Source organism: Labeo rohita, unplaced genomic scaffold (genome assembly GCF_022985175.1).
Source record: "Labeo rohita strain BAU-BD-2019 unplaced genomic scaffold, IGBB_LRoh.1.0 scaffold_73, whole genome shotgun sequence".
Classification (NCBI taxonomy): Eukaryota; Metazoa; Chordata; class Actinopteri; order Cypriniformes; family Cyprinidae; genus Labeo; species Labeo rohita.
In genome coordinates, this window is record NW_026129667.1 from 214,603 (window position 1) to 238,575 (window position 23,973).

At 35.4% G+C, this 23,973-nt stretch overlaps 1 protein-coding gene across 5 annotated transcripts in view; it reads left to right on the plus strand.

Annotated features, from left to right (window-relative positions):
- Positions 1 to 23,973, plus strand: part of myo6a (myosin VIa) — a 60,036-nt gene that overhangs the window by 8,957 nt on the left and 27,106 nt on the right. For all 5 annotated transcript variants that reach the window (XM_051104482.1, XM_051104484.1, XM_051104485.1 and 2 more), the window contains exons 2-10: positions 13,146 to 13,269; positions 16,742 to 16,811; positions 16,898 to 16,971; positions 19,835 to 19,964; positions 20,147 to 20,252; positions 20,389 to 20,444; positions 20,556 to 20,653; positions 20,786 to 20,950; positions 21,240 to 21,320. In XM_051104482.1, coding sequence (XP_050960439.1) covers positions 13,153 to 13,269; positions 16,742 to 16,811; positions 16,898 to 16,971; positions 19,835 to 19,964; positions 20,147 to 20,252; positions 20,389 to 20,444; positions 20,556 to 20,653; positions 20,786 to 20,950; positions 21,240 to 21,320 — 897 coding nt within the window. In that variant the 5' untranslated portion in view covers positions 13,146 to 13,152. The remainder of the gene's footprint in view (positions 1 to 13,145; positions 13,270 to 16,741; positions 16,812 to 16,897; positions 16,972 to 19,834; positions 19,965 to 20,146; positions 20,253 to 20,388; positions 20,445 to 20,555; positions 20,654 to 20,785; positions 20,951 to 21,239; positions 21,321 to 23,973) is intronic.

Consider the following 23,973-nt stretch of genomic DNA (forward strand, 5'->3'; position numbering starts at 1 on the left):
GAGAGGGGCGGGGCGAGCAGAGCTCATTTGCATTTAAAGGAACAAACCCTTAGAATGAGATGATTTTTGCAGAGCTCATTTTGACAAGGTAAAAAGGGTGTTGTTTTACAAAACCATTGAGAATTTTTAATCAAAGTATATTAGACACTTTTCATTAAGACCCTAAAGAATCATATCAACTTGTGGAAAATGGGCATCCAGTGACCCCTTTAAGTAATTTTATAAATACTGATTTATTCATGAATGTGTAATGTATTTTTTTTTTTAAACAAATTATGAGCTCTAAAAGATTTTCAGAATTTGTACAACTCTTTTGCTTTAGACCATCTACAAATGTTAAATCTTAAAATAAAATGTTAAGGTTACGCCTGCATTTTTTTGAAGGAAAAAAATGCAGCGTTTGATTATATATATCGTCTATTTATAGTTATTTCCAAAGCTTCAATGTACTGCCGTTATAAAAGAACTTCATTATTGTTTATTTAATTCTAACAAATAAGTTCTTGTAAAAAACTAACCAAAATTAAAAATAATTTGCCTATCATTTCCGCACAGGAGAGACTTGGTGTTGTTTCCAAACATAAGGAAATATATCGGTATCGGCATTGGCAGGGGTGTTGCTCTCTGGTCTGGATGGTTGATAAAGAGCATTGCTGATAGTTGCTAGTATATCGTGGGTGGTTACTAGAGTGATCTCAGAAGAATCCACTGCCCGATTATGACAAAACTACTAAACTTGCACTTGTTTATATTGATTTAAAATCAATCATAATGTGCTGTGAATGGCCTCTGAATAATTAAAATGTCATTACAGTACAACAAGAAGGGCACTGACTTATTCAAACAGTCTGAGAAACTGAGACGTGTGGCTACATCAATGCAAGATAAAGCACTTTCTCTAGTCCTGAGGTCATGTTCCACCTCTCAACCTAAATCAATGCCTTCCCTATCCATTCTAATAGAATGACATAACCTGACCGCTTGCAGCTTCCTCAAGTTTCCTCATCCTGTTACCATCACATCAACGAGGTGTATGGAGAAAGTTAGTCTTCGCGTTCATCATAAAGGCAGTTGTTTGGCTGCCACAAGAAACCTGAAATTACAAAATTTGAATTTTACCATCTTTGCTTCGGGGCAAAGCAGTTAGGGGAAAAAAAGCAGTTGGAGAATGGACATCATGACAGTGCTGAATGGCTGATGACCCCCAAGAACTTTTTGTAGTGGCAGCAGACGAGGACAAAATAAATCAATTTCATGAATTTAAAAGCACTCCAAAAATCAATGACTGGCATTATAAGATCAAACACTGTGTTAGTGATATATTGCCAAGACTGTCTATGTAAAAAGATGGGTTTTTTTTGCTAAGTAGCCAAGACTTGACCCTTTTGTTTAAATACAGGGTTGGATAGATAAAAGCATTATAATTAGGGCCCTATGATTTTCGCAAATCACAGAATCCAGTCATAAAAACGGAATTTACTGAATAAGGCGGAATGTCACGGAATTTGTCAAAGTTTGAATGAATTAATCAAAAGTAGGTCATTACACTTAAATCAAACCGCAATATGAACTAGTATCTGTAAATTTTACGCCGCAAAAATACCATTTAAATGTGAATCCTACATGTTCTGTGTGTCTCTGTTTTAATGAATGGAGCAGACGAGCGCTTTTGTTTACTACACACGCTGAAGTGCATGTGACACAGTGATTTCAGCTTTTGACCGTTCCATTTTAGAAAAAACTAGTGTCTAGTGTATCATATACACACAAAAATGTAAAGGTAGACACTGCAACCCGTCAAAATAAAAGTCCGGTTTAACTTGAAGACACTGTGCCAGATATATATTAGTACTATTACTACTACAACTAAAATGAAACAAACATTATTTTTTAGGGTATAATCATACAACATTTCTTCCGTGTTTTAATTTTAATAGTAAATTCCCCTTTGTTTGGGAAAAAAAAAAAAAAGTTTGCTTAACTTTCAATAATTAATTTTTTTAATTTTCAATAATTAAAAGATAAATGAAATTAATGTTTTATGCCTTCATTTGATAACCAGAACATTTTAAATACACAACACAGAATTTCTGAGGGTGAAAAATAAAACGTAATTTGGGAAAAAATAAAACGGATTTCATAGGGCCCTATATAATGCAGCATAATGATACAGCATATGACTATATGTAGATGAACTGTAACGCCGATTGCAAGCCAAAGTCGTCGCCTGAATGGAGCAAAGCTCTGCATCCATCTGTAAACATCCTAGTGAAATGTCTTTCCAGAAGAACAGAAGCTGACGGAGAGATTCATGCTTATTGTCATGCACACATTTAACTATATTTCCATTGTATGGCGTAGCATGCAGGCTTGTTTTGACTGAAATTACACCTCTCACACACAAAAGTCACACATGTATCAGTAAATAGTGGAGAAGATTTTCTTTACATGTAATTTATTACTAAATTAAACCTAGACAGGACATTAGCTAAAGCAAGCACTCTTTGTAGGTTAAATGAGAAGTCCACTTCCAAAACAAAGATTCACATATAATGTACTCTCCCCCTTGTCATCCAAGATGTTCATGTCTTTCTTTCTTCAGTTGTAAAGAAATTGTTTTTTGAGGAAAACATTTCAGCTTTTTTCTCCATATAATGGACTGATATGGTGAACTTCCAAAATGTGGTTTAAATGCGGTTGAAAACGATCCCAGGCGAGGAAGAAGGGTCTTATCTAGCGAAACGATCAGTTATTTTAATAAAAATAATACAATTTATATAATTTTTAATGCCAAATGCTCGTCTTGTCTTACTCTGCCTGGACTGTTTTGTTCCGGTTCATGACAGTTAGGGTATGTCGAAAAACTCCCATCTCATGTTCTCCCTCAACTTCAAAATTGCCCTCTATCACTGTTTTACCATTTTTGTTAAGGGTGTTTGATCTTCTTTGCATGTTCAATTTGCAAAGACTGTGTTGGTACTTCTGCAGTGATGTAGGATGATTTTGAAATGATTTTTGAAGTTGAGGGAGAAAATACCATTGTTACGAGAGTTTTTTGACATACCCTAACTGTCTTAAACCACAATACACAGAGTTCAGGGAGAGCAAGACAAGATGAGCGTTTGAGATTAAAAAGTGTTTAAATATCATTTTTTTAATGAAAACAACCAATCGTTTCACTAGATAAGACCCTTCTTCCTTGGCTGGGATCGTTTACAAACGCATTTGTGATCGTTTGAAGCCGCATTTAAACTGCATTTTGGAAGTTCTAACTCGGGGCACCATATCAGTCCATTATATGGAGAAAAAAGCTGAAATGTTTTCCTCAAAAAACATAATTTCTTTACGACTGAAGAGAGAAAGACATGAACATCTTGGATGACAAGGGGGTGAGTACATTATATGTGAATCTTTGTTTTGGATGTGAACTTCTGCTTTAAAATGAATAAAAATAAAGTGCTTCTGATGCACAACATGTGAAACATCATCCTCTGCATGGTATATGTCTGTATTGTTCAGCCAGGGCTCCAGGACAACCACAAAAACGTTTTGTTTATCCATTTTTATTTTATTTCTCCAGCATGATCAGCAGAAGCGGTCAGATTGGTTCACCTTAAAGACTGCATATTCAGGCATTCTGCTCCTCTGATATACAGCTTTTTGTGTACTATTTAGTTTGGATGTCGACGTCTTCGGATGCAGTCTGTGAGTCATAGATGTTTTGAGTTAATCCACAGACATTGTTGACAAAATAGCATAGATTATTACAATGTGTATATTGGCATCCGGCATAAAACGTGCCAAATCGGCTGTGCGGATCACTCGACTGTGGCGACCCCTGATAAAGGGAGCAAGCTGAAGGAGAGAGAGATTACAATGTGTATATTATAGAAAACAGACTCCAGTCAGACCATGTCAATCTATTTTAATAGTGTTTTTGTCCACCGTGTTGATTTTGATCATTTCTATTCCTCAGAGCTCATGATGGAGACGTGCTATCAATTTAAAGATATGCTTTTATTGTTTTATAGGAGGCATAATCTGTGCCAGTCATCAATCTGGGTCAGTTTGATTAGGACTTTGATTTTGTAGGAACAGAATGAAATATATTTTGCTCTTATTTAAAGATATTTTAACATATTTCAGGTTATAATTTTGTGTAATTTTGTAGTCTCTTCAAAGAGCTGTGAGCCAGTTTGTGAGTAAACCCACACGTGTAATGTCACCCACATGTGTGGAACGGTAATTACATTGAACAGAGTTGCATGCGCATTCTCTAGTTAGTTATTAATTCTTACAAGAATCATTGACGTAGTGTACATTTTTTTGTTAGTTTTGTGAATAACTCTGTCACTCAAAAATACTTTTAAAATGAAATTCATACAGTTAAATGACAGCTGTTTTCATGTTAATGAAGAAAAAAGCCTCATTCAAATAATTAAATTAGAAATAAAATCAAAGCTGTATGGTCTATCACATGATTGTGTGTGTGCGTGTGTGTGCATGTTCTGGAATATATGGTTTATGAGAACACGTGTATAATGACATGGATACTACAGTGTAAGCATGGTTTATGAGGACGCTTCCTGTGCCCTCGTAAACCGAAAGGCTTAAAAACATGCTAAGTGGTGTTTTATGAAATTCAAAAATTGGCAGTAGTTTCCTGTGAGGGGTAGGTTTACTTTAGGTGGTACTTTAGGGGTGGGGCAATAGAAAATACAGCTTGTAAAAACCTTTACACCTATGGAGAGTCCCCGTAAACCACATATGCAAGAGTGAGTGTGCGCGTGTGTATATAGGGGACCCACACACCATAAACCTTTTATTTCAGCTAGTTGTGAAGGCAGCGTTTCTCCTTTTAATTTAGTTTAACCTAAAGTACTAAAATAACTAAAAATGAGTAAAACAAACTAATAAAACAGATAGAGTAGATTCTTAAGAAACTGGCACATGTTTGTTAAATTAGATTTTCCATTATCTTTATCATAGATATTTTTATATCTCACTGACCCATAAATGGAAATGATTATACAGCAACACGAGACCAGGAAGAAATGATGGGTTCGGTTTGCGCAGGTCCAGTGGTACTCAATAAATTTTACAACATTGACAGTAAGTTACTTCATGAACTTTGGCCTTATTTTTGAGCTTAAAGGAAAGAGTTGTCGCGGAAACATTTAAAGAGCGTGTGTATGAGTTTTTTTTTTTTTTTTTGAAATAACAAAGAAATTGGATGTTAATTAAGTCTCCAGGGGAGTCTGAATGTGGATGAGGGTGGTGATACAGTGTGTTGCGGGACGGGTAGTGAGTCCACAATTCCAGGTGGTGGGTGTCTTTGAAGCGTTGATAGTGATCTTGCTCTGATGTGCCATTCCTGGACCCTGAAGCTTTGTTTGCGCTGCCAAACTGGTTTCGGGAGATGTGATGGGGGACTTACACAGAAGGCACAATAAAGCGTCAGGTTTCTGCTCACAGTTTGGCAGCAGTGATTCGTTTTCAGATCTGTGTCTTTGACCTGATACTCTGTGAATGTGACCTACCTGTCCAGGGTGACCTTCTAGTATCTAGTATGTAATCGTCATGCCTGGCTGAAGAATTTACTTATTTACTTTTAACTGTGAAAACACAGATAGTTATTGTCTTGTCAGGAAGGACACACCTAACCCATATAGATCTGACCCAACCCGGCCACACTGACATGTGCTCCACTGCTCAAATCCAATAACTTCAATGATTTCATGTACTAGTTGAACTGTGGTGAGCAAGAGTTTTATAAGACATTATGACTTCAGGCCAGAGTAGTAGATCAGTTAACTTGAACTGACTGAATGTGGAAAATCTGACAGGTCATAAATGAAATCAAAATCTGAGTTTTGTGGTTTTTAGTCTGTGTTTGTTAGTTTTGGTGTTTGTTGTTACAGTGTGTCCAGAGCAGTCGCAATGTGATGAGATTCCAGCAAAAACTAACTGTCTAAAGTAAAAAAAAAAGGCAAGACATGGCAAAAATCAATCACAAAGCCAATCAGAATCAATCACAGCCAATCAGAAGCGGCATGGCCGGGCTCATTCTGCTATCGTGACCAAGTACATAATCAAGTTAATTGTTCATAGTTTCAGTGTTCAACCATTATTTTCAAGTTCTGTCTGGTAAATGATCCATTGTTGCTTCCATTGAAGCTGTTAAGAACATCCAAAGTGATAAGATGTAAAGAAAGACTAAAAGAAAAATCCAAAGAAATGTAAAACATGATCAGTACCTGTTTGTTCCTGTTCCCAGCCACAGTGTCGCAAAAATGAAAATCTAAAAAGCAAAATTATTTTTTTTGGCTCATACGAACATTTTCATTTCTATGCTCAAGATTTTTGGCAATTTTGAATTTTCCAAAATATCTACTTTTAGACAGTTTGTCCAATTTTTACCAAAATTGGCTCAGATCATCTTCAAAGCTACCAAAACTTTTTCATATACCAACCAAAGCATTTTCGTAAAGCATTGGTAACGTTCTTCAAAATGTGAGAGACCACAAACATAAGAACAAAAAATCCTAGATTTAACCTTTTTGCTCCTATAGTATGTGGTGTGCCACGATGTGACAGAGACAGTACACCACACACCAAGATTTTCAACCAGAGTCCTGACTGTGAACATGGGAAATCTTGCAAAATCTCTCGAGACTTGAGAATAAACATCACACAACAATTCTATATTCAATATATAACAATTCGAGCTTTATTTCAACAAGACAGTTTGTCTTTGCCTTATGTTTATTCATATTGAAATCAAGTGACAGACAGTATTGTTTGGAAAAGGCTTTGGTTAATACCTAATCAATATTTCCTGCAATTACAAAAAGGGTTAAGGAAGTATCATTTAAAATTATGCACAGGCTTTACCCAGCAAAATATTATTTGGTCAAATTTAAATCTGATATTGATTTAGTTGCTCCTTTTATGTCAGTTGCCCTAAAACAGTGGTACTTTTATTTTGGCATTGCCCTTTTGTAAAACTATTTTGGCAAAATATCTGTGATTTTGTTGTACAAAATATTGATAATCATTTTTTGTTATGGACATTTGTATTGTATTATTGATTCCCTGCAGAACAGCAAAGAAAAGCGCATTCACGTCTACATGGTAAATCTTATTTTTGTGCATGTACAATTTCATAGCACCTATTCATATTCATAAGTTCTCCTGCAAAAAAAAAAAATTGTTTTTCTTTTAGGAAGGAAATGGAGGATTATAATGATACATTACTATTTGCTATAAAACAAAAGGCAATTAAAACGGTGAAAGTTTGCAAATGCTTTAATATTTTTATATAAAAACTTGTATTTGTATACTGCCCCTCTAGTGTATAATTGTTTATATCATGTATAATGTTTTTCACATACATGTAATTTTATCTTGAAAACAAAAAAAAACACTTGGAGAATAAACATGGTGGACGATAGGCAAGAAGATTATACAATAATAGCGTTTGGAATGATTTTGACAGAAAACTTACGAGAAAAAAAAGAAAAGGCTTTGGATGAAGTCGTGAATTTTTCATCTCTGCTGTCCAAATCCTTTTGTGCTGTGCCATGGCTGTGTTTGTTATGCTTCCGTCTTCTGTCAGCTCGCTTTCTGATTGGATATTGTTTTGTTTCACGTGATAATTCGCATGTTTGTCCTCAGGGTTCCCCCCACACATCACATCACATCCACATTTTGAATATTTACAATTCACGATCGGGGCGCCTCCAACGTTCTTCCGAGCAGATTCAGTCACTTATAACACACCTCACACCGCAGGTAAATCTGATAAGATAATCTTTAGAACCACCAAGATAATCGGACACTACCTAGGATTGTCGGAAGGTGAAAAATCAGCCCAAAATCAGCCCGATTATCTTGTGGTGTGTACCCAGCTTAAGTAGTTTTGACGCAGCACCACCTACTGGTCAAAAGATATACAATATTGACATTTCTGCTTATAACTGTTGTCCAGTTTGGCCAAAAATCAAAAGATTGCTGATTTGAACAGTATCCAATTATCCTATGTTTGCCTTTTTTTTTAGGTATCAGCTATTTTGAGTCTTGTAGTAAAATTCTGTATCAACAAATGTTTTTAACAGGGGTCTTCAACCTTGCTCCTGTAGAGCTACCTCACTGCAGAGTTCAGCTTCAACACTAATCCAGCACATCTGGACCAGCTAATCAGCTGTTCACAGCTACCTAATTACAGACAGGTGTGTTAAAGCAGTGTTGGAACTTAAGTCTGCAGGAAGGTAGCTCCAAAGCCACTAGAAGGCAAGCCTGCAACCATTAGCCGAAAAGGGCGTAGCGGTTAAAGCTGATGCTTCCGGTCTGGCAGTACGTGGGAAAGGAGACCAGAGGCCGTTTTTTTTTTTTTTTTTTGAATGGGTGTCAGTGAAGGAGAGGCTTCACTATGCTGAGTAAACAGCTTTTTAGAGGAAATGGCTTGTCATTTAATGGATCCACAGCCTATCTGCTAATCTTCAACATGTTTTACACTAACCAGTACTTTTGGATTTAACTATTTTAACACAAAAATGCTGTTTTATGAGAGAATTCACTGACTTTTTGCGACAGGTGTTATTCAGCTTACGGCACTTCTCATTTATTCCTATGGTGTCCGTAAAAAAAGGCACAACTCTGACTGAAATTCAATACACTGTATATGTCAGACGTACAGTGCCGTTGCACTACGGGTGTCCCGAGTTCGAATCCCAGCTCGAGGACCTTTCCTGATCCCACCCCCCTCTCTCTGTCCCACTTTACTTCCTGTCTGCTCTCCATGATCCTATCATAATAAAAGGGAACAACACCAAAAATATATATATATCTTACTGTCACAGCTGGTTAGGACGAAAACATGGCAAATACAGCTTTTATTTATCGTGTGTTGCATTGTGTTGCACCTGGTTGCTCAGTGTTGTGCTAAAACATACTCCTAATATTTGACCAAATTAAAGTTTAGTTTAAATATGCATAAACCTTTCATGGTTTACATGGATTATATGTTTGTTTGTTTTTTGTTTTTTTGGTCAAATTTGTGAGTGTTTTAAATGATCTTTTCTTAAAGGAAATCATATATTTACATTTAGTATTCTGGTTATTTATTGTAGAGTAGGTGGTAAGGAGTTGGTGTTTAATTAATAATTAATTCATTTTCTGCCTATATGCAGAAAAAAAAAGTTCCATTGTTTGGATGAGATGTTAAACTGAGTCCTGACTCTCTGTGATTATTAAAAATCCCATAGCACTTCCTGGCCAAATTAACCATTGGCCCATTGGCTGTCGTCCATCATGGCCTCCCAATAATTCCCATCAGTTGAATTGACTGTGGCTTCCGTCACGTCATCCAAGTGGATGCTGCACACTGGTGGTGGTTGAGGAGATGATATATATGATGATAATATGATTAAGCGCTGTGGATATATAGTAGTACATAGTAAAGCACTGTCTAAATGCCTCATTCGTTCAGTTGGCGCAGCATAATAGCATGTTTAGGTATAACATAACCAGCTCTAAGAATCTGAAGAAGTTTCCCTGTCTGCATTCTCTGTTCCCTAAATGGCAGCCAAGCTAGTGTTAACAGAGTTAACTTACATGACGTAAAATGAGTGAACAGCCTTGAGGTGGGAACTCTTACATTCAGACAGCTGGACAGTGGAGATATTCAGACAAACGCAGGGGTCGAATGAAGCATTTTAAAAGTTGGAACTTTTTACTTTAAAAAACACCAAGTGCATCAGTCCAGTGCAAAGCTGATGCAAAAATACATAGGGTGACAAGGTGATTGTTGCATTCAGATGTGGAGACTTGCGCCACAGTCACTCCATTGTTGTTTTGGCTGTACTTTGGCTTGTTGTCCTGCAGACAGATTTGTGTTCATTCTGCAGTCTGAGTTATGTGATCTGGATAAAGCACCTCTCTGTGTTTTGCTCCATTTATCTTTCCCTCAGTAGTCCTTAGTCTTTCTAATGAGGCCCATCCCAATGTGTCTAGCTGCCAGGTTATTGAATTTCATCAAATGTTTATTTGCAATTACCCAGTAGGCCTTGTTATTACTTTGTTGTGAAGGTTGTGGCAGTGCTAATGAGAATTTTCATTCTACGTGAAATGAAATAAATAAGCTGAGAAAATAACTAACACCCCCTTGAGATTTGAATGTAGTGGTGCTACATTTGGCAGAATTTTGCCATTATATTCACATATAAATTTTAGAGTGAAGAGTTTTTTTTTTAGGATATTTTTTAATAAAATGTTTACATTTTGAATTGAAAAGAAGTATCATAAGGCATAACGGAGTAACAGGCAATTTAAACAAAAATATCTAAACAAAAACTTTAAAAGATTTAATTAATCTTATTAATTAATGTAATTTATAGTCTAATTGTAGTAATTTATAGTCTACAAAGGCTCTGATTGTTTTTCTGATGAGGTGCAATCAGTTGTATGACACTACAAACATTACATAATTTTGGATGAAATTGTTGCAAAAAAAAAAATAATAATAAGAATAATTTTATAATAATATTACAATTTTTACTGCAAAAATGTAGGTATTAGAGATGTTCATTTTGGTTATTTTTTCTAACCGACAGCCGACGCTCGTTAACCAACAAGATTATTTTAAATTAGAATTGAATTATTTTAGAGAGGATAAGTGTCTGTGACTTGTTAAAAATACTAAAATTTGTTTTCCAGGGATAAATTTTACATGCGCAAAAAGCAGCAAACAACAGAACATGAGGATTTACATGGACACATCACATCACTCACCTGCAGTGCTTTTGTCGACGGAGAAAAACATAATAAAGCTAGGCTATTCGCAAGTTTCTGGGGGGCACTACTGTAAAAAAGAATGTGGGTACAACTTCCGGTGAGGTGGCGGACGTAGTATACTAATGGTATTTTGTGTGCTAATTAGCAAAGAGGCTAAGTGTTTTTTAGACCATTGTTTACTTTGTAAAGATGCACACCTTTATGAGAGATGTCATTACGTTCTTATGGACAACATATGCTTTTCCAATTTGTGTTTCCACATCATTAGCAAGTTTGGATCACTAAATCTTGAATGACTGTCAACTAGTGAAATGACATTTGAACCGAGACATCAGAGCTTGTGTTAAAGGGCACGGCAGATTCGAGGCTTGTTTAACGTAGAAATCACTTTCGTAGAAGCCTCACTTTCTGTCCAGTCGTGCGTTGTTCACTTCCTTAACTCCCTTACTTTTCGAGTACGTTTTCATTGGGGCCTATTTAATAATTACACTTTTAAATACCCAGTCATACAAATAATATGAAGAATACAAATAATTTCAGGAAAATTAAATATATGCCATAAGCAATTAATATATGTGTACATTATTCTTCTATTTCATCATATTGATATTCGTACTGGCATTTAATGGCACTATTCAGTGGGTAAATTAATTCATCAGAGTCAGAAATTCAACAAACAAACCCAGACACGGTTCATCTTTTATTTGTGCATATAACACGGAGCTTCACAGGCTTTTGGCTGCTTTATTTTTTACTAACCACCAGATCGCGCTGTTTTCGACACTCTCGAAGCTTTGAATCTTTTCACAAAACAGTCACAGGAAAGTCTCGGTGCTTCATGAGGCTTCATTTGGATCGTGGCTGGAAAGGGATACAGCTCTGACCAGAAACTAACAATGAAATGAATTGTTCTACCTATTGGATTGTGTTTGTTTAACGTCTGCACCTACCCCAACCCTAAACTTAGCCCTTACTATAATACAAAAAACAGTTTTATTGTTGTACAGTGTGACAAAAATAACGTTAGATTGATGTGCGCATGCCCAGTAGCTAGAGCTGTATTCCTTCTAGCCTCAACTCTTCATTTGCCCGTCACTCCTGTCAACTGTTGAATGAATGAGTGTCACGTCCCGCGTGTTTACTTTGAACCGGAAGACGCTCCCACTTTTGACGCAAGGCCTCATGGGGTGTAGGAAACTTGTGGATATATAATGAATGAATAGACCTATACAATAAATATTTTTACTTGATTAACAAAACAAAAGAAAAAAATGTAGCTAGTATACAACAAGTAGCTATATGCAGAATTTGGGTTCATTTTGTGCTGCGGGAAGGGAAGACGGCTGAAAGCGGCATCCTATTGTTCTTTGTTTTACAAAAGCAGAATGATTTGTTTTTATTGTAAATGTACACAAATAAAAGCAAAACGTTTCCTGTTTTGATTATCTGTATGACTAGAAGGAGTCGTTTCCACTGTTAGAAAGAAAAAAAAAATCAAGTGATTGCACCGACGCAGCATTGTCAAGTTAGTTTGTGTGTGTCACAGTTAAGCATTGCTAACTTGACAATGCAGCCTTTCCATATCGTAATCAAATACAGTCAGCCAAACATATGGAAAAATCACACAGCTTAATCGTTATTAACGTACTGCCATGATATAATGCCAAACAATTTGGTTTAAATAAGGTTTACATAATAAATAGTACTTTGCCATTCAAATACATCTCGAATACGGAAACATTTGGATTTGTGTCGTATGAGAGACCCAACGGTAGTTTCAGTTACGTTTTAGCCTAAATGAATTTGTTTTGGCTTGTTGTTTATATAATCTGGCTTCTTATACTTTTCATTCTTGTTCTTTTCTGAATACTGTTAAATTGAAAGGATTTTTTGTGGAGCGAGCGGAACTAAAATAGCCTAGCCTGTGTTTATAGTGTTTGTAAACATCAGGTCTATTTCTGAATGTAATAATAAAATGTGAATTAACGTTATAGGCCTACGCAATTTATCTTTTTCTCTCTCTCAAAAAAATGCAATTTTATTTTATTTTAACCATCTAGCAACGTTTTAAAATATTTAGATAAATTACTGGGAAAAAAATGTTCTTTTAAACCGTTTCACTGATTGTGTTAATCAGTCAATATTCTTTCTGTCAATGAGCATCCCTAGTAGGTATACAGTTTTTGTGATATGCCTAAAATTATTGGTATTGTAAATGAGACATTTAAAAAGACATCAAACATACAAATGCATCAATGTTTTAAACATTTTCAGTGATTGTCAGTATTATAGTAGATTATCTGTTCTTCTTCTGTTGGTATTTCATTTGTTCTCCCCTGTTTCTTTCTCAGTGGTGAAATGGATGATGGAAAGCCGGTGTGGGCGCCCCACCCTACGGATGGGTTCCAGCTGGGCAGAATCATCGACATCAGTGCCGATAGTCTGACCATCGAACCTCTCAACCAGAAAGGGAAGGTGAGGAGGAGCTTCTGCAAAAATACAGGGTCACATTTAAAGGAGTAGCCCACTTCCAGAACAAAAATTTACAGATAATTTACTCACCTTCTTGTCGTTCAAGATGTTCATGTCTTTCTGCAGTCGTATTTTTGAGAAATTTTCTCCATATAGTGAACTTCTACGGTGCCTGGAAGTTTGAAATGCAGTTTAAATGCAGCTTCAAAGAGCTCTAAACGATTCAAGCCATAGTGATCGGTTATTTTCTAAAAAAAAAAAAAAAAAAAAAAAAAAAATACGATTTATACACTTTCTAACCTCAAATACTTGTCTTGTCTAGCTCTGCTTGTACTCCAGTGTGTGTATTCCAGTTCAAGACATTTAGGGGATGTCAAAAAACTACATCACTGTTTTACCTTTTTTTTTTTTGTATCGCTTTGATCAATCGTTTCGCTAGAGAAGACCCTTCTTCCTAGGCTGGGATTGTTTAGAGTCCTCTGAAGTTGCATTTAAACTGCATTTTGGAAGTTCAAACTCATGGGCACTACAGAAGTCCACTATATGGAGAGAAATCCTGAAATGTTTTCCTTAAAAAACACAATTTATTTACTGAAGAAAGAAAGACATTTAAAAATCTGTATTTCTAAGTTTTAACGCAGACCAGCTGTTCTCCTGGTTTTGTTTGATTAATTGATTGATTGATTGATTGATGTAACTTTATTGTCAAACTTTTTACGTCTGAAATTTTTCTTGCATAACAGTATGTTTGTTGCACACTCTTTAAAAACAAACAAAACACAATTCACAAACATAGACACAATAAATACAGTATAATTAAAAAAGAAAAATAATTCCTGGCATTTTCATTTTACATGGCCCTTATTCAGCTCTAGGACAGCCTGATATACAAAGGAATGTTTTAATTTCACTTGATTAAATCTTGGGACTTTAAATCGACAATTAGATGATAAAAGCACAAATTCATGATACAACACATGACTAGGATTAGAAACAAGAAACAAACAAACAAACATTAAAAATATCTTCACCTTTTAGATTTCAGTGGATGTCAAATAATGACCCAACACAATATTAAAACTGAAAAAAAAAAAAAAAAATGTCACAGTGAATTTTTTGGCACAAACCATTTTCATCCTTATTTTTCTACTTTGTGTCATATTGCATTTTTTGTTGACAGATTAATTTGCCCTTGTTTCAACAACAAAAGATATGAGAATTTTGCAGAGTTTTATGGTTAGGTGCTTCTTATTATTTGCGTTTAGCCTTGTTCCCCCCCGCCCCCCCCCCGCTGTATGAACAGTTCCACGGCATAAATCATAGTTTATCTGATTCGAAAATGTGAATTTGCAGTCTAAATTAACTGTGACACTAAAATGAGACTGTGTACAGCAAAATAATGGCAAGAAAATGTTTTTCTCACAAACAAATGACTGTGCTTGATTATGAGCCAGTTGTTACAGTGAATGAATTAGTAACTTGCTTTACTTATATGAATATTCTAATGAATCCTTCATTAAATGTGACCCTGGACCACAAAACCAGTCTTAAGTAGCATGGATATATATGTAGCAATAGCCAAAAATACATTGAATGGCTCAAAATACACAATTTTTCTTTTATGCAAGAAATGAAGATATTAAATAAAGATCATGTTCCATGTAGATATTTTATAAATTTCCTACTGTAAATACATCAACTTAATTTTTGGTTAGCAATATGCATTGCTAAGAACTTCATTTGGACAACTTTGCGATTTTCTATTTTTTTTTTTTTTTGCACCCTCAGATTCCAGATTTTCAAATAGTTGTATCTCAGCCAAATATTGGCCTATCCTAACAAACCACATTAATAGAAAGCTTACATTAATTGTATAAATCTCAATTTCAAAAAATTGACCCTTATGACTGGTTTTGTGGTCCAGGGTCACAAATGAACTCCCTAAATCCATCAGAGCAGTTAATAATCATTATATTACTGACTTCAAATATTTAAAATATGCTTAAAATATTGAAATGTTGGGGGTTTATGAAACTTCTGATCAATAAACTGTAATCATCAATGACTCGATTTAATGTTTTATTAAAATAATAATGATTATATTATTATTAGAATAATAATGATTAAAAGTTTAGTTGCTATACATTTCATGAACCTCAAGTACACAAAACATTATTTCAAGACGCTGATTGTTAAAAATAATGGGCAAGGGTGAACGGGAGCTTCATTTCTGTAGAAAACACAGGAAGACAAACATGACCTATACTTCAGACTGGAAATAAAAGTGCTCACTCTCTCACTGGTTGTCAGGGAACAGCGGTAAAAATCTTAATTAAAAACTACATTCCCACGTTTAAGTTCGGAAAGATTTAATAGCTTTTATTAAAATGCTTGTGCTGTAAGAACAAGGAACTGCTAATGTGATCTGTTAATGAAAGTACTCACATTTCTTGTCCTGTTCTGTTTCTGTCAAAAACATTTTTTGCACTTCACAGATTCTTTGCAGAATGATTTAAACTCTTCGGATGAATGCTTCTGTTTTCAGAGCCACTGCAAACACATCCTGTTGCCCATATGGAGTCTGGCGCTCTCTGGAGCTTGACAAACATTACAGTAGCCATAACTCTGTGTGTGTGTATTTGTGTTTTCACGTGTGGCAACTACAAGACCGAGTTTTGTGTGCAGCATTACATCCAGCCCATGTGATTTGTGTGCAGTGTGATGTCGCCGGGATATGAAAGCACAATAGGCTGTCTGTTCACACGCTACAAAATGTGTGTGTGTGTGTGTGTGTGTGTGTGTGTGTGGAGTACACACTACTGTCTGATATTAGAACACAAGCATGGAGGTTGAATACATAGAGCCTAACCTTCACTGTTGCATTTGATGTGTTTTCTAAGGCGAGCATCCGTATTGCTTTTGAGCAATCCAGTCTCTAATCCCACGTATTAAGGGGTCAGTTCGCCCAAAAATGAAAAATGTTTCTCACTCTCATGTTGTTCCGAACTCATAAGATTTTTGTTCATCCTTCAGATATTTTTTATGAACCCTGAAACCTGCCATGCAACCAAAATGAATATATTTCATTCATGCATTTATTTACAATTAAACATCGATCAACACACATACATGAAAAAAGGGGTGCATGGAATAAAGATCATAATCATTGTGGGACCGGTTTTTTGTAAGGTCTATAATGATCATAGCTTAGATTTTTAATTCGAAATGGTGAAATTTAACAAAATTAATTAGCTACTTGCATCTTTCACTGTTGTAACTGAAGCAGTGCACTTTCAATGGAGAGATGTGTGTTTTGAAGATGAACAAGAGTCTTTTGTTGGTTTGAGGATGAGTAAATGATGACAGAATTGTAATTTTTAGGTGACGTACCCCTTTAAGCTTAAGCATGTAACTAACACCAGTTTTCATGTTTTTAGTGTCCTGTATGCTTAACATTAAAGTCTTTGTGTTCCAGACCTTTCAAGCTCCTGTCAATCAAGTCTTCCCTGCTGAAGATGATGTCAGCAAACATGTGGAGGACAACTGTAAGTGACAATGTGTTTGAGATGTTCAAACATGTTGGATAAGATGACAGAACTTACTGATGATTTCATATTTGTGTGTGTTACAGGCTCATTGATGTACTTGAATGAAGCCACGCTACTAAATAACGTCCGTGTGCGCTACAGTAAAGATAAGATTTATGTAAGTATATTCTCTCGTGAAGATTCTGTATGTATGTCCACTCTACATGTCAAGATGTCTGGAGCCCAAAGTATAATTTGCTTGTTTGCAAAGACAGCACATGAAATACAACTCCAATCCCAAAAAAGTTGGGGTGTTTCGTGAAATGCCATAAAATCAAGAATATGTTATTTGTTCATTCTTTTTAACCTTTATGTAATTGACTGAAGTATAAACAAAAAATTCCAATGTTGTCAGTGGCTAACTTTTACTTTTATTTGGTAAATATAACCAAATTTTTCATTGCAGATTTTCATGGCTGCAATACAGTCCAAAAAAGTTGGGACAGAGGCATGTTTTTAACTGTGCCACATTAACTTTTTAATTACAATGTTTAATTGTTTGAGAATTAAGGATAAGAACAGTTTAAATTTTTCAAGTAAAATTGTTGTCCAGTCTGGCTTAATAAAAGATGCTCTGCAGTCTGTGATCGTTGTTGTCTGATTCTCCTTTCATGGCTGGTCATACATTTTCAATAGGAGACAGATCTGGACTGCAGACAGGCCAGTTGAGCACATTCAGTCTGTGTCTATGAAACCATGTTGTTGTAGCACTTGCAGAATGAGACGTGGACGTTGTCTTGATCTAATAACCATGTACTTCCCATGAAAGACGTCATCTTGACGGCAGTCTATGTGTTTGTACAAACCCAATACATGCCTACATTTCAATGGTACCTTCTCACATATTCCAGTCACCAGTGCCGTTTGCTCTGCTGCAGCCCCATACCATGACAGTCGTTTGCGTTTGCATCTGTCGCTGATGAAATCTGGATAGTCCCTTTGATCTTTGGTAATAAAAACTCAACATCCATTTTTCCCGGAAACAAGCTGGAACGTGGACTCGTCTGACCACAGGACACATTTCCATCTTCTTTTTGACTATCTGAGATGAGCTCTGTCCCAGAGAACCACATGATGCAGCTGCAGAATGTGTTAAGTGACAGCAGTTTTCCGAAGTACTCCTGAGCCCATGTGGCTATATTTAAAGGAACTCCACTTTTTTTGAAAATTCATTGTCCAACTCCCCTAGAGTTAAGCAGTTGAGTTTTACCGTTTTTGAATCCATTCAGTCTTTTCCAATTTTAAAACTTGACTCTTCTGTAGTTACATCGTGTACTAAGACTGACGGAAAATGAAAAGTTGCGATAGGCTGATATGGCTAGGAACTATACTCTCATTCCGGCGTAATAATCAAGGAACTTGCCGTACCAGGTGCAATGATATTATACAGCGCCTGAAAGTGACCGGCACTAAGTTTGTGTAGATGCAGAGTTGCAGCCGGCAGAGTTGACTTCTGCACAATATCATTGCGCCTGCTGCACCGTCTTTGTACACGATGTAACTACAGAAGAGTCAAGTTTTAAATAGGAAAAATATTGAAACTCTTTGGTCATTTTTGAGTGAGATGTTAACGGTCTAATCGGATTCAATGATCTATGCTAAGCTATGCTACAAGTGCTACCGCCAGACCTGGAGATCGGCTGAATGGATTCGAAAAGGTTAAAACTCAACTGTGTAACTCTAGGGCAGTTGGAAAATAAGTTTTAAAAAACACTGCAGCATGACGGTTTCTTATGCAATGCCTTCTGAGGACTCAAACGTCATCCACATTCACCTGAGGCGTCTTGCCGTGCCCCACACAGACTGACATTTTTTCTGGATTCCCTGAATCTGTTCACAATATTATGTGTGTGGTAGTTGGTGAAAGACCTGAATTCTTTGTGATTTTCTATTAGGAAATGTGATTTTTGATTTGTTTGACACATCATGTTTTGTCATGAAATTTGGCACAAAGTGATAAGACATGATCCAACTTGTCTTGCAAAGAATGAAATGCTCCTTTTAATACCCAAACATGATATTCTCACCAATTTCCATTTCACCTGCTTACTGTGAACTCTTTCAAAACAGTTTAATTTGGATATTCTATAATCTTTTCACGTTTATTTTGCCTCTGTCCCAACTTGTGTAGAGTGTGTCGCAGCCATGAAAATCAAAATTTGGTTATATTTACAAAATAAAATTAAATGTTGACCACTGAAAACATTGGAACGTTTTTCTTTGTACTTTAGTCAATTAAAGGTTAAAGAGAGTGAACAGATAACATATTCTTGATTTTATGGCATTTCACGAAATGTCCCAACTTTTCTGGAATTGGGCTTGTAAATTTCATAATCAGCCCACTCCACTGATTTCCCTGTGCTGCCACATTTTTCTCTTTACTTAGATTTGTACGTAAACAGCAGTGTATGTGCAAGTGATTTGAACGCTTAAATAGAAAGGTTTACTATGTAGTGCACATACACCATCTAGGATTGTGGTTATTAAAGTGTGCTTTAAAAGTGTGTGAAACAGAGCAGAATGCAGAAAACTAAAAACCCAGGCTTTTAGTGTCACCAGAAGACCGCTTCAGCCTTATGAAGACATTGTTTCTTTATAGTAAATGTAGTAAATGAGTAAAAAAAAAAAAAAAAGTATTTTTACAAAAATGGGACAATAAATGCTATTTTTATATATTTGTTGCATTATATTAATTTATTAAAAAACACAGTACCATTCAAAAGTGTTTTTAGGGAAATTATTTCGTTTTAAATACAGTTTAATGTAAAAATTGAAATGTTTAATTTATACATTAAAATTCACTTTAATTTTTAAAGTAAAAGATAATATAACATACTAAGGAAAAAAAGCCTTATTAAATTTAAAAAAAAGGATAACTATAAAGTACTTGCCATTTTTCATAAAGTCCTAAAAAATCTGAAAATGGTTGACTGCCAAATAAAATAGAAATGCATTCATTGGCTGCTTTCCTTGTGTTGCAGACGTTTGTTGCCAACATCCTGATTGCTGTGAATCCATATTGTGAGATTCCCAAGCTGTATTCTCCAGAGACCATTAAACAGTACCAGGGCCGATCGCTGGGTACTCTGCCTCCTCACGTCTATGCAATTGGTAAGCAAGGCTGCGAGAACAGGCATGGGCTGTGTTTTGTGTGGGTGAACCTAAGTATATGCTAAATTCAATGCAGAGGGAGTGAAATTAAGGCTTCTCAGTGATGTACAAAATAGATATAGAGAGTTAGCTTGTATAAATACTCCATGTATATGCTCATAGTTTTTATTTCTTGTATTTAGCGGATAAAGCTTATCGTGACATGAAGGTGCTGAAGATGAGTCAGTCCATCATTGTGTCAGGAGAGTCAGGAGCTGGAAAAACCGAAAACACCAAGTTTGTTCTCAGGTATAGAAAGGTCTCGTTTATATAACATATACAGTCTCATTTATAAAATGTGAATGAAGCCGTGCACTTCTGTGTAATCATTTATTCTTTGCTTGATGTGTGATATGTTTTATTCAGTTAGTCTTTTCTCTCACAGGTACTTAACTACGTCTTATGGTACAGGTCAAGACATTGATGAAAGAATAGTTGAAGGTACGTTTTAGGGAATTTACTATACTAATAGAAATTAGATTTTTTTCATAACTAATGTAAGTTACAGAAAACATGACAAAGAAGCAATTATTTTTTGTCACTCAATTCTAGCAAACCCACTGCTCGAGGCATTTGGGAATGCCAAAACTGTCCGAAACAACAACAGCAGTCGCTTTGGGAAATTTGTGGAGATTCACTTTAACGAAAAGGTTTGTTTTGTACAAAAGTCTCACTACAAACAGAAAACTGTTCTGCACTGAATGTGTAGTGATGCAGATGTGTGATTTTGTACATGAATTAGTTGCACGTTTATTTGAACGCGATGCTGATTTGTTTTCCAGAATGCTGTAGTAGGTGGTTTTGTGTCCCATTACCTGCTGGAGAAGTCCCGTATCTGCACGCAGGGTCAGGAGGAGAGGAACTATCACATTTTTTACAGGCTGTGCGCTGGAGCTCCTGAAGACATCAAGGGGAAGTTCCACCTCAGCTCTCCAGAAGCTTTCAGGGTTTGTGAATTCTGCATCTCACAGACCCCACATCAGTCTGACACGTACACTTACACTACACTTTAACTACTCTAGAATATCCAGTAAGCAATTTCACAATGTCAATAAAGACAATAACACACACCATGACAGTTATTTTGACATGTTTCAATTCAGGTTGACACATTTATGATGTGATCATGCAAAGTGTTGAAAAATGTGAAATTATTTAAATAGAGTAATCCTTGACTGTTCTTTCAAAGAACATGTTTCTAAACATTTCTTGTATACATTTTCTGTTTCAATCCAGTATCTGAGTCGAGGATGCACAAGGTACTTTTCTACCAAGGATTCAGACAAGCTGGTACCTCAAAACCGCAAGAGTCCAGAGGTAATACACGTATCTTCAATTCATTCTCTGAGAAGATACCACCAATGCAGTTTAAAACATCTTAGGGCCCTATGATTTCCGCGATGCGGAAAACACGTACGGAATCACGGAATCCGGTCATGAAAACGGAATTTACTGAATAACGTGGAATGTCATGGAATTTGCCAAAGTTTAAATGAATTAATCAAAAGTAGGTTGGACTAGTGTCTGTAAATATTACGCCACTAAAATACCTTTTAATTGTGAATCCTGCATGTTCTGTGTGTCTCTGTTTTAATGAATGGAGCAGACGAGTGGTTTTATTTACCACACACAGAAGCGCGCTTGACGCTCGTGGTGATTTCAGCATTTGACCGTTCCATTTTAGGAAAACTAACATCATATCATATACACGCAGAAATGTAAAGGTAGACACGGCAACCCCTCAAAATAAAAGTCTGGTTTAACTTGAAGACGTTGTGCCAGATATATATTACTACTATTACTACTACTACTACTAAAATTAAAAAAAAACATTATTTTTAGGGGTATAATCACACAACATTTCTTCCATGTTTTAATTTTAATAGTAAATTCCCCTTTTTTCCAAAAAAAAAAGCTCAATTTTAAATAATTAAAAGATAAATGACATTAATGTTTTATGCCTTCATTTGATAACCAGAACATTTTAAATACACAACACAGGATTTGTAAAAAGGGTAAAAAAAAAAAAAAACTTTCATAAGGCTATTTTAAGAATAAATCTGAATAATTTAAGTATGCATTCAAATAATTAGACATGCTAAAACACAGAATTTGATGACAATAAAACAAACAAAAAAAAAACGTCATTTTTGTTAAAACATTTATTAAATTGATGTGAAATTGTATAAGTTTCATGATTTTAATTAATTAGACATGCTCTTTAATTAATAAAATTTAATTTACCATTAAAAAGCAGTTTTCATAGGGCCATAACTCCAAAGGTTCACTGGGGAGAGCTCACTTACTTTCCTTTTCACACTAAAACATAAAAAGTAGACATTTATGTTTTTTGTTAGTTTGGGTGGGGATGAATTGATCATGAACATCTGAAAAGTAGGCAAGACGCTACAGGCAAAAACAATTATCATGCATGGGTTAATTTTCAGATTTTGGGCTATTTGGATTTTCATAAACTGTTGTTTTAGACCAGTGCAAAGAAAACATCATTTATATGATTTTTTTTTTTATTGCATGTTATCTATTTGCTTCTGTAGATTTCAAATACAATGCATATCTTTAAAAGGCTTTTTCTAATTTTTATTGCAGTTATGTTACTGTCTGGATTTTGAAAATCTTTACAGAGGCGATTGTTCATACATAATTTGCCCATTTGGCTGGTTTTATACAACATTTTTTTTTTTTTTTTTTTTTTTTTTCCTGGATCTTGACAGTGTTTTCTGATTTATGGAGTGAAAACCTTTGGCTCTAATAGGTCAACAAAATGAAACAGGAACTGTGTGCAAAGTAGCAGATATTTAATTGCATAATGCCTAATTTGCATTTGATTGTTAAACATTTCCAAAAACATAAACTTAGTGCAAAAATGTTTGCAATTCATCAAGTAATCAATCAACTGAGGATGTTTGGAGATATTTGTTACTTTTGTTTATACTATTCACCCAAGATGTCTTGCCTTTAGTAAAACCTCAGTTAAAGCCTCTAAGCCTTTAGCTGTTTTTGACAGATTTCACACTTTTTGACACAAACGTAAATATTCAAAAGAATTTACTGAAAATAATTCACAGTAATATATGTGACCCTGGACCACAAAACCAGTCATAAGGGTTAATTTTTTGAAATTGAGACTTATACATCGTCTGAAAGTTGAATAAATTTAAAGTTAAGTTATGATGTATTTACGGTAAGAAATTTACCAAATATCTTCATGGAACATCCTTACTTAATATCCTAATGATTTTTGGCATAAAAGAAAAATGGATCATTTTGACCCACACAATGTATTGTTGACTATTGCTACAAATATACCTGTGCTACTTATGACTGGTTTTGTGCTCCAGGGTCACATATAATCTTCTGATTTCAATATTAATCAACACTTTAGTAAAGCTTTAGATAAAGGGGGCAGTAGCTGATTGGTGTGATGGTAAAAGAAGAGTCTTTGATGAGGGTCATTCGAGGGTCACTGGGGGATGTGATTCTGGATTTATGGCAGCATTGATTCAGCATGAAAAAATCAGTGCAGATTCAGCTTGTCCTTTACAAGCATCTTCACTTGTTTTTGGTTGGTCTACGGCATGATATTAATTCCCAGAAACAAGGTCCTTTTGTTAATGTCCTTGTGTATCAAATTGTATATAATTTATGCATGATTATGTTCATACTAATCCAATCAGTGCACTTATCATTTGTAACATCATTGTCTGTGGTTGTGTCTGTTTGTGTGTCTCTGATACATCAAAGGATGAGAAGGTGAATATGTGTGTTGTGTGATCAGAGGGGCTTTTTTTTCTTCTCTCTCTCCTTTTGTGATAAATACATGACCTGGGTCCAATGTATTTCTTAGAGGACAGTGAGAAGTCATGGTATGTTATACATACCATGGTTTGGGTTGTTCCTGTAGTTAACAAACCTGAAGGAATATCCTGGGTTACATAACATTTGATTTGTC